At 41.0% G+C, this 16,434-nt stretch overlaps 1 protein-coding gene across 2 annotated transcripts in view; it reads left to right on the forward strand.

The window, feature by feature from the left end:
- Window positions 1–10,295, forward strand: part of LOC143367024 (GDP-D-glucose phosphorylase 1) — a 505,990-nt gene extending 495,695 nt beyond the window's left edge. For both annotated transcript variants that reach the window (XM_076808627.1, XM_076808626.1), the window contains one exon: window positions 10,043–10,295. In XM_076808627.1, the coding sequence (XP_076664742.1) occupies window positions 10,043–10,194 (152 nt within the window). In that variant the 3' untranslated portion in view covers window positions 10,195–10,295. The remainder of the gene's footprint in view (window positions 1–10,042) is intronic.
- Window positions 10,296–16,434: the final 6,139 nt, after the last annotated feature.

A 16,434-nucleotide genomic window follows, 5' to 3' on the forward strand; every position in this document is an offset into this window, starting at 1 on the left:
CTTTCCCTCTTAGTTTTTCCAAAACGTCTTCCGCTTCGTCCACTCTATTTCTCATTATCAGGAAGTACGGTGACTCGGGCATAAAGCAACAGGCGATTGCGAAAACAATGTTGACGACCAAGAAAATTCCAGCCATCAGAGATAACGAGAGATGCGGGGCAACTATGAACGTCACAAGAATGCCGGTATTGTATATAATGCCTACCAAAGATGATGCAGCACCACGTGTCGCTGGTGACGATATCTCGCCTATGTACATTGGGAGAACGCAAATAAATATTCCTAATGCTAGCCCTGCCAGAAGTCTTGCCGCGTACCTATAAAAAAAAACAAGCGTATGAATTAGCGATTGTAGCTGATAAGGAAATTTGGATAAATGAAAGTAATTTATCGAATTGAAATTTAGTTAAAAATTTATATGGTAACTGTAAAAGTAAACTACTATTTGTAAAATACAATTTTTAGTCTATGGTAAACAAAACATATGGGTCATTCCACGCCAAATTGACCACTTTTTTCCCTTGATATCTGGAAATTTGTTTTAAACGGAGTATGATGTAGTCCTCGTTAAGTTATGGGGTATTTAAGTCATTGTTTTGCCGATTTCGAATTTGTTTAAAAATTACAAGGCTTTGAATTTTTCGATTTTTGATTTTGAAGATGACATGACTGTTTTCAGCACAAATCTGATGAAGATTACTGTTTTCAACATGCAACAGTTTCGACCGCTTTCTTACTTGCTACCCTTAACGCCGTCATTCGAAATGATCATATTATCCTTTCCTGTTGAAAGGAGCCCACAACTGACTACGACGTTGAATATGAGCGGTAACACCTAAATGATGCAGTACCACGCCATGTAGCCTTATTTTATAGAGAACACTTCAGCGAATATGGTAGTATTTTAGGGGTATTTTAAAAATCGTGTCTACGAGCCGAAATTTGCAAAATAAAACTTTGTTTATAATTCTCATTATTGTGAAAATGATTTTTCAACCTGAAAAAAATTATTCAAGAAGGTCGATTCTTCTCGATTAAAATAAAAAGGAATCGAGTAAATACGATAAATAGTTCCCCAGATAAAAAATCATCTGTAGGGTGACCTGTCCAGTGAATGAACGTTGTTCATGTAATACGAAAAATTAACGCCTATTTTTCTTTTTATTTTCTTTTTACTCATAACTTATACGGCGTTAATTCCGTTTATTCAATATTTGTCCTCACTGCCGTTCATTCATTGGCAAAAGTGTACATTTCTTACGTTACCATTGAATGAACAGCTTACCCGGTCTTTTTTTCTTTTGACACTTTCGCCGCGAGTGTGGAGATTAGGTTAACCCACCCTAAAAACCAAATTTCAACTACAGTAAATCCTCGTTACCAGCCCTACAAACGGGGCTGGCGGCGGGCTGCTAACGCGTTGCGGACACTATTCCGCGCGACCAATGGCGCGAGTGAGAAAACCCAATGAGCGAGCGAGAGGAAACGAAAGAGTCGACGGCAACTTCGTATCGACTCTTTGTCTAATCCTTTGCCAGACTTTTAATGAAAGTTATAACTATCAAATATTGTCCGACTTTAAGGAATAAAACAGCTCGCTTATAACAATAACATTCAGAGGATTAAATAACGACTTTTGAATACTAATTTTAAAAGACATGCAGCTTAAGTGTTAATTCCCTGGGCAGGTCACCCTACAACTCATTTTCATGAAAATGGACAAAAATCGTGAAATCAAATTAAACCACCCATAATTTCCCAAGGACTACATCATATTCCATTTGGAACAAAGTCTCAGCCATCGACGGAAAAAAATGATCGATTAGGGGTGGAATGACCCATACAGAATAAAATGACTACAGAGACACTCCAAACCAAATTAATCTCATGAATTTTGATGAAATTTAAACATGATATTAGTGCGCGTTAAAAAGGAGTATACATTTGTTTTACAATATTACACCCAAGTTATGCAATGTGTGCCTATTCGTGCGAAAACATTCTGTATAAATATATTTGTATCTCGAGCCCCATTCATTTTAACACTTAGAATTAGGTAGGTTGTTGACAAGAATGAACAATTGCTGTGCCCTGATCAAAGGGTACTATGTAAACGGCTATGAAATCTGTCTATTTCATTAGTAGACTATTTCATTAAGATACTCAACCGCCCGTAATAACGGCTCATATACAGTAGCGGACAAAACAGTTACCACTTTTCCGATCCACTCTACTTCTATTACTTATTAACATCAACCCAAAACTGCAGCATGTGCCCTATGTAGGTATATATTCTGGTAGAGAATTGAAAGCTGTATAAAACCCAGCTAACGGGGAATTTATTTAATTAACAAACAAAACAATACATAACATTAAACAAGACTATACACGTTTAAAGCCCCCACAAAATATTAGCGTCGAATCGAGGGATCGTAACACGAAGGCCTACATCCCCATTGGTTGTAAGAATATAAGACTGATTTATTCCGTAGATGTAAACTTATATACAAAAGATGACGCGTATGCTCAGACGGTGCTCCTCGAGAAATTTTCTGGTCCTCCGAGGAGAGCGTGGAGGAGCGCGGCGGAGAGAAACGTGGGCGCGGGGCCTCCGCGGCGGGTCAGCCCGGACTGATCCCCTCCACGATTACGGCTTCCCCCACTCCGCGGCTCGTGCGCGCGCACCCGATCTTCCTCTCCCCGCAGGCCCCGCGAAAGTGTCAAAAGAAAAAAAGACCGGGTAAGCTGTTCATTCAATGGTAACGTAAGAAATGTACACTTTTGCCAATGAATGAACGGCAGTGAGGACAAATATTGAATAAACGGAATTAACGCCGTATAAGTTATGAGTAAAAAGAAAATAAAAAGAAAAATAGGCGTTAATTTTTCGTATTACATGAACAACGTTCATTCACTGGACAGGTCACCCTACAGATGATTTTTTATCTGGGGAACTATTTATCGTATTTACTCGATTCCTTTTTATTTTAATCGAGAAGAATCGACCTACTTGAATAATTTTTTTCAGGTTGAAAAATCATTTTCACAATAATGAGAATTATAAACAAAGTTTTATTTTGCAAATTTCGGCTCGTAGACACGATTTTTAAAATACCCCTAAAATACTACCATATTCGCTGAAGTGTTCTCTATAAAATAAGGCTACATGGCGTGGTACTGCATCATTTAGGTGTTACCGCTCATATTCAACGTCGTAGTCAGTTGTGGGCTCCTTTCAACAGGAAAGGATAATATGATCATTTCGAATGACGGCGTTAAGGGTAGCAAGTAAGAAAGCGGTCGAAACTGTTGCATGTTGAAAACAGTAATCTTCATCAGATTTGTGCTGAAAACAGTCATGTCATCTTCAAAATCAAAAATCGAAAAATTCAAAGCCTTGTAATTTTTAAACAAATTCGAAATCGGCAAAACAATGACTTAAATCCCCCATAACTTAACGAGGACTACATCATACTCCGTTTAAAACAAATTTCCAGATATCAAGGGAAAAAAGTGGTCAATTTGGCGTGGAATGACCCATATGTTTTGTTTACCATAGACTAAAAATTGTATTTTACAAATAGTAGTTTACTTTTACAGTTACCATATAAATTTTTAACTAAATTTCAATTCGATAAATTACTTTCATTTATCCAAATTTCCTTATCAGCTACAATCGCTAATTCATACGCTTGTTTTTTTTATAGGTACGCGGCAAGACTTCTGGCAGGGCTAGCATTAGGAATATTTATTTGCGTTCTCCCAATGTACATAGGCGAGATATCGTCACCAGCGACACGTGGTGCTGCATCATCTTTGGTAGGCATTATATACAATACCGGCATTCTTGTGACGTTCATAGTTGCCCCGCATCTCTCGTTATCTCTGATGGCTGGAATTTTCTTGGTCGTCAACATTGTTTTCGCAATCGCCTGTTGCTTTATGCCCGAGTCACCGTACTTCCTGATAATGAGAAATAGAGTGGACGAAGCGGAAGACGTTTTGGAAAAACTAAGAGGGAAAGCCGACGTTTCTGAAGAATTGCAAACGATGGTTGACTCCCTATCGAAAACAGAGAAAGACGTGGTAAAGAGTGGAACTCTGAAGGACATGTTTGCATCGCGTGGAAATTTACGTGCCCTCATTATTATACTGCTGTTTACCGTGATGCACAATTTCGGTGGTTTCTTTACAATTCTCATATACGGTCAGCTCATCTGCAAATCAACCAGCAATTTGATGTCTGACTATTCGATGAATATTGTTATCGGTGTAACGCAAGTGGTCTCCTCCTTTCTAACTACATTTTTGGTCGACAAACTTGGCCGTAAGCCATTTATTCTCGCGTCGGGTATTACAGCAGCTATTTGTGATCTCATGATTGGTGTTTTCTTTTACGCGGAGGAATACTTGAATTTGAACGTACAGATGTACACTTGGGCACTACTTCTAGCTTCCATAATATTGATTTTCACTTTCAATTGCGGATTGGTCTCTTTACAGATCATCCTAATGTCAGAAATCTTTGCTACCGAGGTCAAAGCGATGGGCACGTGTCTCGTAGGTGTAATTGGTGGGGTGTTAGGTACTATAGCGACCAAACTTTACATATGGGTAGCTATAAATTTGAACTATGGTCACTCACTACCATTTATAGCGTACTCTGTAGTCGCTGCAGCTTGCACACTAATTCTGTTTCGCATTACGTCAGAGACGAAAGGTAAAACGTTCGTAGAAATTCAAAGAGACTTAAATACATGATGATTATTGGTATTTTTTTTTTGTGTCTACGCCGTAAACTCTACGACAACGCGTGCCCGATGAATTAATTTCACATTCATGTCTGTGATAAAATGCAGGGAGCACTTGACAAATAAGTTCAGAAAGTAAATCTCCGTTGCTTTTAAATGTTGCGACGACGTGTAAAGTATAATTTATAAACAAGAAACTTGTTATGTAAATAATACACCGTATTTTTAACTGCATTTTATATAAAAGGAATACTTTCCTTGCCATACGACAAGTACTGAAATTTTAAGATGTAAGCAAAGTGGAAACTAATGTAGAATATTTGATGATATTCCAAGAAATAGAAAAAAACGATTTTTATTATTTTCATTAGAATTCTTAAGTTCCGTAAATTTAAATTGCAATTGATGTTTGTCAACTGTTTTGAGAACCTGTCACCTTCTTAACGTTAAGTAGAATGTAAATAAATAAAATATAAATCAAAGTAGTTTAATATAATATAACAAAGAATAGTATAGTATGGCATAATTTGCAGAGCAATTGAAATAGGAATTGCTGCGATTGGCTCGTGGATTTCCTCGATGAAAATACGAGAGTGGACGTGATCATCGAGACGCTGGACATTGACTACGAGGATATCAAATCCCTAAATAAGCTAAATGTAGTTAATACTCTGCGATGAGGCTGACACGCAAAGCACTGTGCCATGCAAAATGTATTTAAAAATATTCAACTGGTGGTCTAAACGCCAGAGGGAAATACACAAATAAAATATAATAAATTTTTAATGCATAACTGTTTTGCTTCACCCTCCTCAACCACCAACCTCCTGCATGCACGCTAGATTAAGAAGATAGTTGTAATTATTATGTAGAAGTAGTACGATTCATGATCAAAGCGGTAACCATACACGTATGATAGACGTTTGATAGATGTTCAGAGTGGTACGTTAGGCGTTGAAAGTGGTACGATAGACGTTGAAAGTGGTACGTTAGGCGTTGAAAGTGGTTCAATAGACGTCCAATACACGTTCGATACGCGATCAAAAGTGGTGTGACCTAATCGAATGATGTGTCCAAAGAAGAAGGGAGAAGAATTCGAAGGATATGATAAGTGCACTCTGAGGATGGTCAGTCAATAATTCGAATATGTATAGAAGGTGAGGATGGTCAGCGAAAATGCAGGTGGCCTGTGATGAAGATGGCGAAGAACAAAGGCATCCTACTTTGCAAAGCTATGCAACTTTAGGCATGGGCCCACATGTGGCAGCTTGGAGATGCAGCGAGACCAGTTGTCTTCAAACCGTGGTCAACGTGCAGTCACTTTGACAGTTCTTTGAAACACTTTTTTCATTTTTTGTGTTACGTGAAATTGCTTTGAAGAAGATTGCTTTTGAAGGATATTATCAATCGTTCAACGCATGGAAATACAATCGACTAATACCGTAAGTTTCCATTATCACATTTTAGTGAATCGTTGTGTTAGTGACTTTGAGAATTATAAGAAAACTCGGTTTCAGATTATGTCATTGCCCATGAATTTGAAACGTCCGGCTATCGCTACGATCACCGCTGCTGCGGCAGTTATCCATTCATCCAGCCCGAAAATGTATGTGGCCTGTCGAAATGTTGCGGTTCAAACCGAAGAAATTCGATGTGCAGAACTTTATGAGGCGGAAGCTAATCAGGATGGCGACATTTTTTTAAAAGTTTTTAAAAAATGCGATAATCCAATACACGACTACTTCGAGGATGATGAGGAATATTGGATGCATCGATATGAACAACAAACGTTTTTACGCGATTTCGATGATGATGATAATGTACAAATAACTATATCTCGGAATAATCATGAGTATCATCCAAAGAGTGTGGTTTGGCGAAACGTCAAAGCGGAAAATATTGATTTTGATACGTATAGGAATAAAGTATCGGGGCTTCGGGCTAGTGTTGTTGCAGTTCAAACTGACCCTGTGCAAGTTCCTATGGATTTACCATTAACTAATCTATTTGCTGATGATGTGATCGAGTGGGATAATTAAGCCCAATAAATTTTAATTATATTTTTTATATTCTATATTATTCCTTCATATTATTCTTTCATATTATTATTTGTAACAATATATATATTTCTTAAACATATATTATTTCTCAATTTTATTTACCCGTGTTCCTCCTCCCACGGCCTAATTTTTAAGATTCGCCGTTTCAATAATTATTATTTCTCTGCGTTGGGAAAAAAGATTTCTGGTGACGCAGCATAATTCTATTTCGTTCTTCGCGCCGCCAAGTGACATCACCCTGCACGGCCGTTCCAGAGGAGTCGAATTACGCGAAATCGCGCGATACGCAGCGACGTTAAATCGGAACGCTTTGAAATACAGTTAGCTTTAGAATGCATGCGATTCTATCCCCTATGTAGTGGTGTCTCTTTCCCTCCTAGAATTTTAACTTTAAAGTAATGCTCCGTCTCTTTCCCTCGAAGACGCGGTGTCGAAAAACGCCGATCTTTCCCGACATCGTCCAAAACAATTTCTGATAAAATTTCTCATAAAAATAAATTATTATTATACGCCGACGTTTGGCAACGGCTCATGGTGTGTGTGTGTGTGTGTGTGTGTGTGTGTGTGTGTGTGTGTGTGTGTGTGTGTCACATATGTGACGCTCCGTTGGTTTCGCTATATGTACCATTCGGAAAAGACTAATGCCAGAGATGGCGTTTGGGGGAGTTGGTTAGGCGGCTGACTCGTACCGCGGAGGTCTTGGGTTCGAGCCCCGTCGCCCCGAGAAGTTTTTTCATTTATATTAATATCATAAAATTAATATTTCCTTCCTTACCGACAGTCTGTACCACGCTCCAGAGTAGCGCACCTTCACCCGCGGTTCCTGCTCCTCCTCCTCGATGATACCCCCCACCATTCCGCCATCTCTATGCCGTCATCCGCCGCCAGTCCGCCGACAAAAAAACAGATTTTCAAATTTGAGTTTCAAGGTCATGATGATGACCTTGAAACTCAAATTTGAATTAGAATCCCCCTTGTCCTACTACTACCTTTGGCAGGTAAGTATCCATTTCAACAGGCAGTGCCACCCGTGGCGCCAGTAAGACCGCCCCCGGTTTTTGCCATTCCAGAGGGGTTTCTTGCAGTGAAAATCAGTAAATTTGCAGGCGCAATATCTTAAAAACCAGTGGAAATAAAGTGTATACATTAAATATACATTATATTTTTATCGACAATACTTTAAGAGATATCGCGCTGTCCATTCCTTACTGGGACACCCTGTATATAAGCATAAACATACCTTTTACCAAATCATTATGAAAAAAACCAAAAGCTTAAATAATTGTGCATACCATTATTTGGTAACATGAAAAGTGTCCTTTAATATAAGTGCTTTTCTTGAAGTAGTTAAAAATAGTCGATAACGGAATTATTTCTTATATGTATGTATGTTGATTCTTTTTCATGTCGTAATATCGGTTCTTTTTTACTTTCGACTGATACGCGGCATAAACATTGTACAGTTTGCAACGGTTTTCAACGGCCGTTTAGACGTTCTCCGTTTAGGATTATCAAATAAAAGTTTCGATTTCATGTTTTAAATATTTATTACATTTTGTATTATAATTAATGTACGAAACGGTGCGCGCCGCTGTCTTTAACAGCTTCCTACGACTTTGAATATACAAATTATCAAGGGATAATTTTATTTTATAGAAAACTACAGTGAATATGGTAATATTTTTGTCGGATTTTTAAAATTGCGACCTTGAGCCTAAATTTGCAAAATAATACTTTGTTTATAATCTTCATTATTGTAAAAACGGATTTTTAACCGGAAACAAAATTAATCAGAAAAGTTAACCCTTCTGAATTAAAATAACGGAAGAATCAACCAAATCCGACAAATAGTTTCTGAAATAAAAATTCATAATTACAACCCATTTTCATGAAAATAGGCAAAAATCGCAAAATTTAAAGCCCTGTATTTTTTAAACAAACTCGAAATCTGCAAAATTGTGAATCAATCCCCCCCCCCCCCAATTTCACGAGGACTACACCATATTCGAGTTTGATAAAAATCCGAGACATCGAGGGAAAAAAGTGATCGATTTGGCGTGGAATGACCCAGACAAAAAGACGTAAAAAATAAATAAAAATGAAAGATTGTGCATTGAAAATGTAAATATAAGTACTTACCGAATTTTCCGAAATTACAGTCTTTAAAGTACTTTCGCATAATGCCACATTTTTTCCTACCCATTGTGGAGTTTTCTAATTTAGTTAAAGTTAGTACTAATCTATTACCGCTTTTATATTACATATACACTACATTAACACTAATTTAATAGTAAGTTTAAATACAAACTAAATTAATTTTTCACATATACATACAGTATATCACGAATATAGTAATAATTACTAAGCTTATCAAATATTAATTTAAACAACGAATGACAGTAAAACAGCTTCTGTCTTTAACACCAAAGGATTCTGTTCTGTTCTCTGTGACGATTGAACCAGGAATGACACTTTTCGTATCGTCTGAAGAAAATGGTCCCGCCTTGATTTGTATCATTCGGCGCGTCGACACTGTCGACAGCATCGCGAAGGAGTCAGTAGTCTCAACGGCCGGCCGTTGAAAACCGTTGCAAGCGATACAATGTTTATGCCGTGTATCAGTCTAAAGTAAAAAAGAATCGATATTACGACACCAAGAAAAACATTTATATTAAAGAACACTTTTCATGTTACAAGATAATGGTATGCATAATTATTTCCGTTTTGTTTTTTTTTCTTTCATAATGATTTAGTAAAAGGTATGTTTATGCTTATATAAAATAATTTGCAACCGTAATACTGGCGATCTCAATCACAGTAAAATCGATACGAGAATCTATTGCAGAACGACCTTGGAACCGATATAGAACCGAAAAAATAACGAGTATAGAACCATAACCGAACCCGATATAGTCACAATATCGGTTCCTCATAACTGTTTTATGAAGGACCGATATATAACAGTTTGAAAGAGTTACTTCTGGAAAAACCGTTTCAAACCCTGCTTTCGAGCGGCTATGTGAGAAATAATTTCACGCGCTCTCTTGCGCATCGCAACTGGAAAGGCCAACCTCTACATCGTGGAATAGTGGTCGGCCTGAAGGAATTAAATTCCATGGGCACATTAATTTCTTTTTGTTAATGTCATCTTATCAACCTCATGAACAATTTGTGACTTGTAGAATCTTTTAATTTGCATGTCTTTAACATTTTTTTTTATCTATTTTTCAGCGGAGGAAGCGTATAAAAATATTTCAGAAGAATATGTAGCGAACATTTTGAGAGATATAACCGAAGAACATTTTTTTTCTGTTTTTGATGGACTGAAAAAGTTATTACAAAAACAAGTAACCATACCTGGAAACCAGGTTTGTAAATGTTAGTTTAGTTGTCTGTGAACCACTTTATAATTTTATTTGGAATTGCGTTATTTATGCAATAAATTATGTTTTCTCTCTTTGTAAGCTTTCACTGCGATTATTGTAACTTAGTCAAACATAATGAAATTAACACGGAATTTACTACAATCTACGATTACAATTAAAATCAAATAAATATTTTCTTGCCATTACATAGAAAATAAATTTAGTATGTTCACAAAAAATGGAGATATACTACAGTACTCTTAAAACCATTGAATAAAATTTTAATTCATATTATAATTCCACGATGTCAGAACCTTACTATTTTTTTGTCTTTGAATCATATAATTTATGCATACATTCATATCAAACTGTTGATTATTGTATTCGTCCATGTAACAATTTTTTAGATAAATGTGGTTGTTTAGGATTGGCCACGCAGTCGTATGCCCAATATGGTGCGTACGTGCTGCCGCGAAGGGCGTGCAATTTGAACGCACTATAGTGACCCCGGTGTTCCATGAGATCACGGTGATAGGTGGCCAGGCCATTTGTTCACGAGTACCGCATCTAATTATGCGTCCGTCTTACTCCAACGCACGGCACGCCTTTGAATTGCCGCCGTTCGATCTTCATCCTACTCTCGGTCTAATAGTCTGGTGTTCCGACTCCTCTGGAGAATGTGTGCTCATTTCCTTCTAGTTCCTCTGGCTGCCGGTAGATTGCGTGGATGTAGTAAAGCATTTACACATACGCACGCACGCACGCACACACAATTTAATAGGACAGTATATTGTTACGCTTCGGGTTCGGCATAACAAGAATTTAATGCAATACAACAGTAACACAACACGAACGGTAACAACAAGAAATATCTAATACAAAGATAATGTGGTAATCTCGATATGTCTGTTCGCTTTCATGTCTGACTCTCGAGTCCCAGCTTAACAGGCGATCGATCGGATCGCCTTCTTCTCGCTCGTCATCTTGTTTCTGTTGCGAGCACCCGTAGGCCCTGGATTCCATCCATAGGGTGTTCGCAACAATATATTTAAAAGCAAATGAGAAAGACGTAACAATTCACTTGCAGCTTGAAACCCTGTACTAATCCTGGTCATTAATATTAAAACGGATGGGCCAGCTGGTCCCAAGTATACGACCAGCTGTGCACTAGGCGCGTCCGTCGATGACCTGGATCGGTACAGTGGCCTAGTGACAGGTTTGCAAGCTGCAGGTAAAGTGTTACGCCTTTTGCGTTTGCTATTCTACGTAATTTCCTTCGATGCATGCCGACTCGGTTGTTCGTAGTACAAGCGCAGCGTGTAACCACGCTACCGCGGGAGCTGAGCCACCAGACTCCCGCTCTGATTGGTGAGTGTTTTTTTTTCCTCGTTAACAATGCCTCGGAGGACATTTCAGCTGAGGAAAAAGATATTTCAAATCACCCCAAGATGCACCCCTTTCAAGGAACTTCAACATTTCCGGGACACCCTGGAGCTCAGGGGACCCCAAAAAATTGAAAAATTCCTTTGTATTTGTGAACCATTTCAGTTGAAGAACGTGAGTCGTAATTTCAGATTTTTGCTTTTAAACACTAACCGGCTTATCCCACATGCTCTTCGAAGTTTCGCAATTGATGATATACATTGTAACGAGTTATAACGGTAGGACGATGATCTTTCCCCCCACCACTCGCGCCTGGCGCGGCCCGCTGCTACCGAGCGCGGCCGCGAAATGGCTGCGCGCCGAGTGGCGCTCTCGCTCGTAAAGTTCGCATGGCGCCGCATATAAGCCAGCGCGGCAAGCCCAGTCAACTTTCGGGGACCGGCACCCATATCCGAGCGGATCGGAGCAGCGGGACACTGTGGAGACACCAGCACGCGACCCATTACGCGAGGAGCCCGAAGAAGGACCGCGGGTCCGGGAAGTGGAACAGAACACGTAAGCAACAGGACAACACGGCTCTCAGCAATCCAACAACCCAACGACCCGACTCGCCGACGTAAGTAACAACAGCGACAGGAATGGTAAGGGTAGCGTCAGCGGGAATGGTAACGGCAAAGATAAAATAACGATTGCGAATGGTAGAGATAGCGGCAAGTGCGATAGTAAAAGTAACGATAACAGAAATAGCGACGTAGCGATAGCAGTAGCAATAATGGCAAAGAAAGCAGGGAACAGAGTAACGCGACACACAACCCACCTCAAAAACCTACCAAAAACCCCTGCCCCCGATAGGAAGATCCAGATCCAAGCGAACAACGACACTTGGGCAAAATCCCTAACTTAACGGACGATTCGCAGCCCCGAATCATCCTAATCACCCGAATATCCAAAGCATCGACACCACTAACCCCCAATCCCTCGATCCACCAGCTCACGTGCCAACACCAACACCAGTCCCCCGAAATGGCTCTCTGAGCTCCGCAACCACTCGAGGAGGGCAGGCATAGAAGCTGGGCGACTGTAAGATGGTCGAGAAGATAATCGACCCCGAGCCAACGAGAACATGTAGGAATGGTAACGGACCTGTGGCACCGCGCAAGACCCCGCTCACCACCCTCCCAGGAACCACCACGGACAAGGCGACGCCTCGAGGAAGCGGAAAGTATTCGCTGGTACTGGGTGGAGTTAAGGGCGGAGGGCACCGAAACGGGCTACCACCCATTCGGACGGGTCGATAGAATAAATGAGAACGAGGAGGACCCGGGTGACGACGAGGAAGAAGTTGACGACACACAACAGAAGAGGCAACAACAATCTGGATTGGGAGATCCGGAAAAACTCCCTCAGGAGAGCAATAGGGGGAAATGCGTGGTATGATCTGGAAAACGCGTTAGATGACACATTCGGAAGGGGCAGGAGAGGAACACCGGAAACAAGCGACGCCCCCTAGGGACCACCTCCCAATCAGCGGGAATAGACAAGATTGAATACACACGTGTAACAGGCCGGACCGTACGAAATAAAAACTCATAAAACACGACAACCACGAGAATCAACTCCATTTCATCATACCCCATCCCACCCCCGTCACACAACCGAAAACACTTCCTGGTGTCAGATCCAAAGATCATACCCACGCGACCGATATTAGGGTGGGACACCACGTGATGTCACCGACCAATGGGCCGCACGGGAGGGGGGAAACAAGTCAATGAACACTCCACAGGGCAGGTTAGGTAACCGTCACGCGCCGAACCCAAGCAGGAAAGAGACAGTCAGAGCAACCCACAGACCCGTACGAAGGGAAATAGGGTGCACACAGGTAAACAGTCTATGGAACATTACTAACACCGCCCCGCCTCTCTCTCTCTCTCTTTTCTCACCCAGAATCGCTGACAAAATCCGACCGACCGTGTAATCACCGAAACGGTGGACACAAACGTCGCCGCAACGAGCAGCACTCTAGCCCCCGGAATGAACCAATGGGTTCAAGACTGGTTAAAGGAGCAGCACAATGTGATGTTAGAAGCAGGGAGTCATGCTAAGTCCATTCGCGCCGGAGGAGTTGAGCGGTGGAGACATCATGGTGATGGAAGAGGACGAACTGGAGGAAGCTCTAAGGACGAGCACCCCGCCGCTGTTGGGAGCGACACCGGTAAGCCCGAGGGGAACGGAGCCTCAGCTAACAAATATGACGAGGGCCCTGGTTCGTGTGGATAGGCTTCCGAGCGTAGAAATAAGACCGGCGCTACAATGGGATCCAACGCGGGACACAGGGACGAATGCCCAGCAGGGACAAACACCGACCGCTAAGGGAGCGAAGGAGCCGGTGGCCGACCCCACACTCAGGGGAACCAGGCACGGGACACTCTAAGGGGACGGACACAGTCAAGATCCGGGAGGAGGATGCAAAGGTGAACAGCAATAAGAATAACAGCGGGAACAAGGCCACGCCGGATAGGCATGGGAGCAGGGAGGAACAGAAGGACAGAAAGAGAAATTGCGACCGGGAGGATCGCAAGGGCCACGAGGCGAAAGACCCCCGTAACGCAGCTCAAGAGAAAAACCAACGGCGACAACAACAACAACAACGACAGAAACAACAACAACGGCACTAGGAAACAACGTCGAAGAAAACTGAGGGAAAATGCGCACGAGTACATAGGTGTCGAGGGACTATTCGAAGACGCAGCTGTCGAAGGAGGAGAAGAACAAGCTCACAAACGAGATGACCAACGAGGCATTGAAGAGGGAGCGCGAGAGTGAGGTACGATATACCTCTACCCCCTTCCCTTTCCGTCTCCAGACAAAACGCAAGCATTATTATTATGCGTAGAAGATTAAAAAAACATATAGCTCTAATGATCGAAGGGGCACTTCCGAAAGTAACGCAGATATGCTATGTGAGTGTAAATATAGATATATTCGCGTTGCATAGGTCATGTGATTTATGGACACGCGAGTACAGTTACATTGTAGGAGAATGTACCTAGTAAGGAATGAATATCGAAAGAGCGCTAGTTTTGGGATAAGTGATATCTGCCGCGGGTAGGAAAGGATCATGTAAGGTATCAGACAACACGGGTATTCGTGTGAAAAAGTGATTCATTTATTGATAAAGCATATAGACATGTTTGTACTATTGTGGCACATGGCGAGCATCGCGTAGCATCGAACCCAAGCCTAACGCTAATAATTCACAATCTAACAAAGAGTGCGGCTCGCATATGATATAAAAAGTATTATAAAAACGTTATTATATAAACAGAATATAATATAAAAGGAGTATATAAAAAGAGTATTTTATAAAAAAGAGTATAATATTACAGAACGTAATATACAAAGAATAGAAAAGGAATATATATTATAAAATGAGTATAATGTACAGTGATACGTAAACGAACTCTGTGGTAGAATTTAACTCAAATCGATTAGTGCTTTCCTCTGTCTACATGATCTTTAGGGTTGGTACGGTATTCTCAATGGCGTTTCCCTCATCATTACCGCCACAGATATATTACGCATGGGTAATCGTTTATGGTTTCTCATGCTCACCGTACATGTTAACAATATACAACACATGCTCCGCAGAATCTGAAAACAGAAACAAAAAGAAACGGTTACTCAGAATGTACGATTGTGTGTGTGTGTGTGTGTGTGTGTGCGTGCGTGCGTGCGTGCGTGCGTGCGTGCGTGCGTGCGTGCGTGTGTGTGTGTGTGTGTGCAGAATATAGAAAAGCGCTACTCACATTAGATTTCAGATCGCATGAATTGCCAAATTTTTTTAACATTGTGCAATGCACAAACAAACTCGGTGGTAGTATGTGCCGCACATCGAATCATGTTTGCTGTTGTCCACATGGTCCTCAGGGTTGGTACGGTGTTTACAGTGATGTTTCCCTTTGTTTCAAATTAAGCTTTTGGGATTGCACCTGATTACCGAGGAACTACTCGCGGCAGAAAAAGGGTCGAGAGAGATTGTCTTAGTCTATAAGTTTATTTTACACTATGTACACTGTACTAAATTTAGATAAATCCCTTAAGCAAGCAATGAAGCGTTATTAGTTAACCGCAAGCCCGCACAGCAGTTTAAGGTACAGCACTCTTACAGTTTTAACTACGGGACGTTAAAGCAGAATTTAAGCGGAAAGCGATCAGCCGTTTAGCGTGTAAGTACGACAGAGCAAGCACAAAGAGAAGCGAAAGTTACTTAAGCGAAGGATTTTCCAAAGCGAGTGATCGAGGAAAACGACGTCGGTTTCCGGGAATCGTGATCGAGTACCCCTTCCATCGATAGCCGCTCGATGGAAGGGAGCGCCGATCGACGCTCCACGTGAGCAGGCAGGCCGTGTCGTGAATCCTCGCTGTTCGCGAATGATCCAGCTCGGGAGATGGCGCAGCGTTGTCAATTTCCCGAACACCCTTATCATCGCCATCATTAGAGTCTTCATAGATGACAGAGTCGATGTTGGAGGCGGTGTCACAGTTTTCAATGCAAAATTCAGGGATTGCTGTCTTTTTTATCTCATGCTCATTGTACATATCGTTAATGTTAACGATATTAAATGTAGGTTCAGGTATAAACTGAAGGATCCTGTGATCGTTCTAAAGAACCGTTAGTTTGTGGGTGAAAGGCTGTGCTTCGAAATTGTTCGATTTTGAATTTTCGCGCAATAGCTTTCATGAAATTACCAATAAGATTCGCTCCTTGGTCGGTGAGGATGGCTCTGGGAGCTCCGAATTGATAAATGAATTTTTTTTATAAGTGCATGTGCTATTTTTATTGACGTGGATTGTTTAAGGGGCTCACACACG

This window comes from Andrena cerasifolii, chromosome 3, assembly GCF_050908995.1.
Source record: "Andrena cerasifolii isolate SP2316 chromosome 3, iyAndCera1_principal, whole genome shotgun sequence".
In the NCBI taxonomy this organism is placed as follows: Eukaryota; Metazoa; Arthropoda; class Insecta; order Hymenoptera; family Andrenidae; genus Andrena; species Andrena cerasifolii.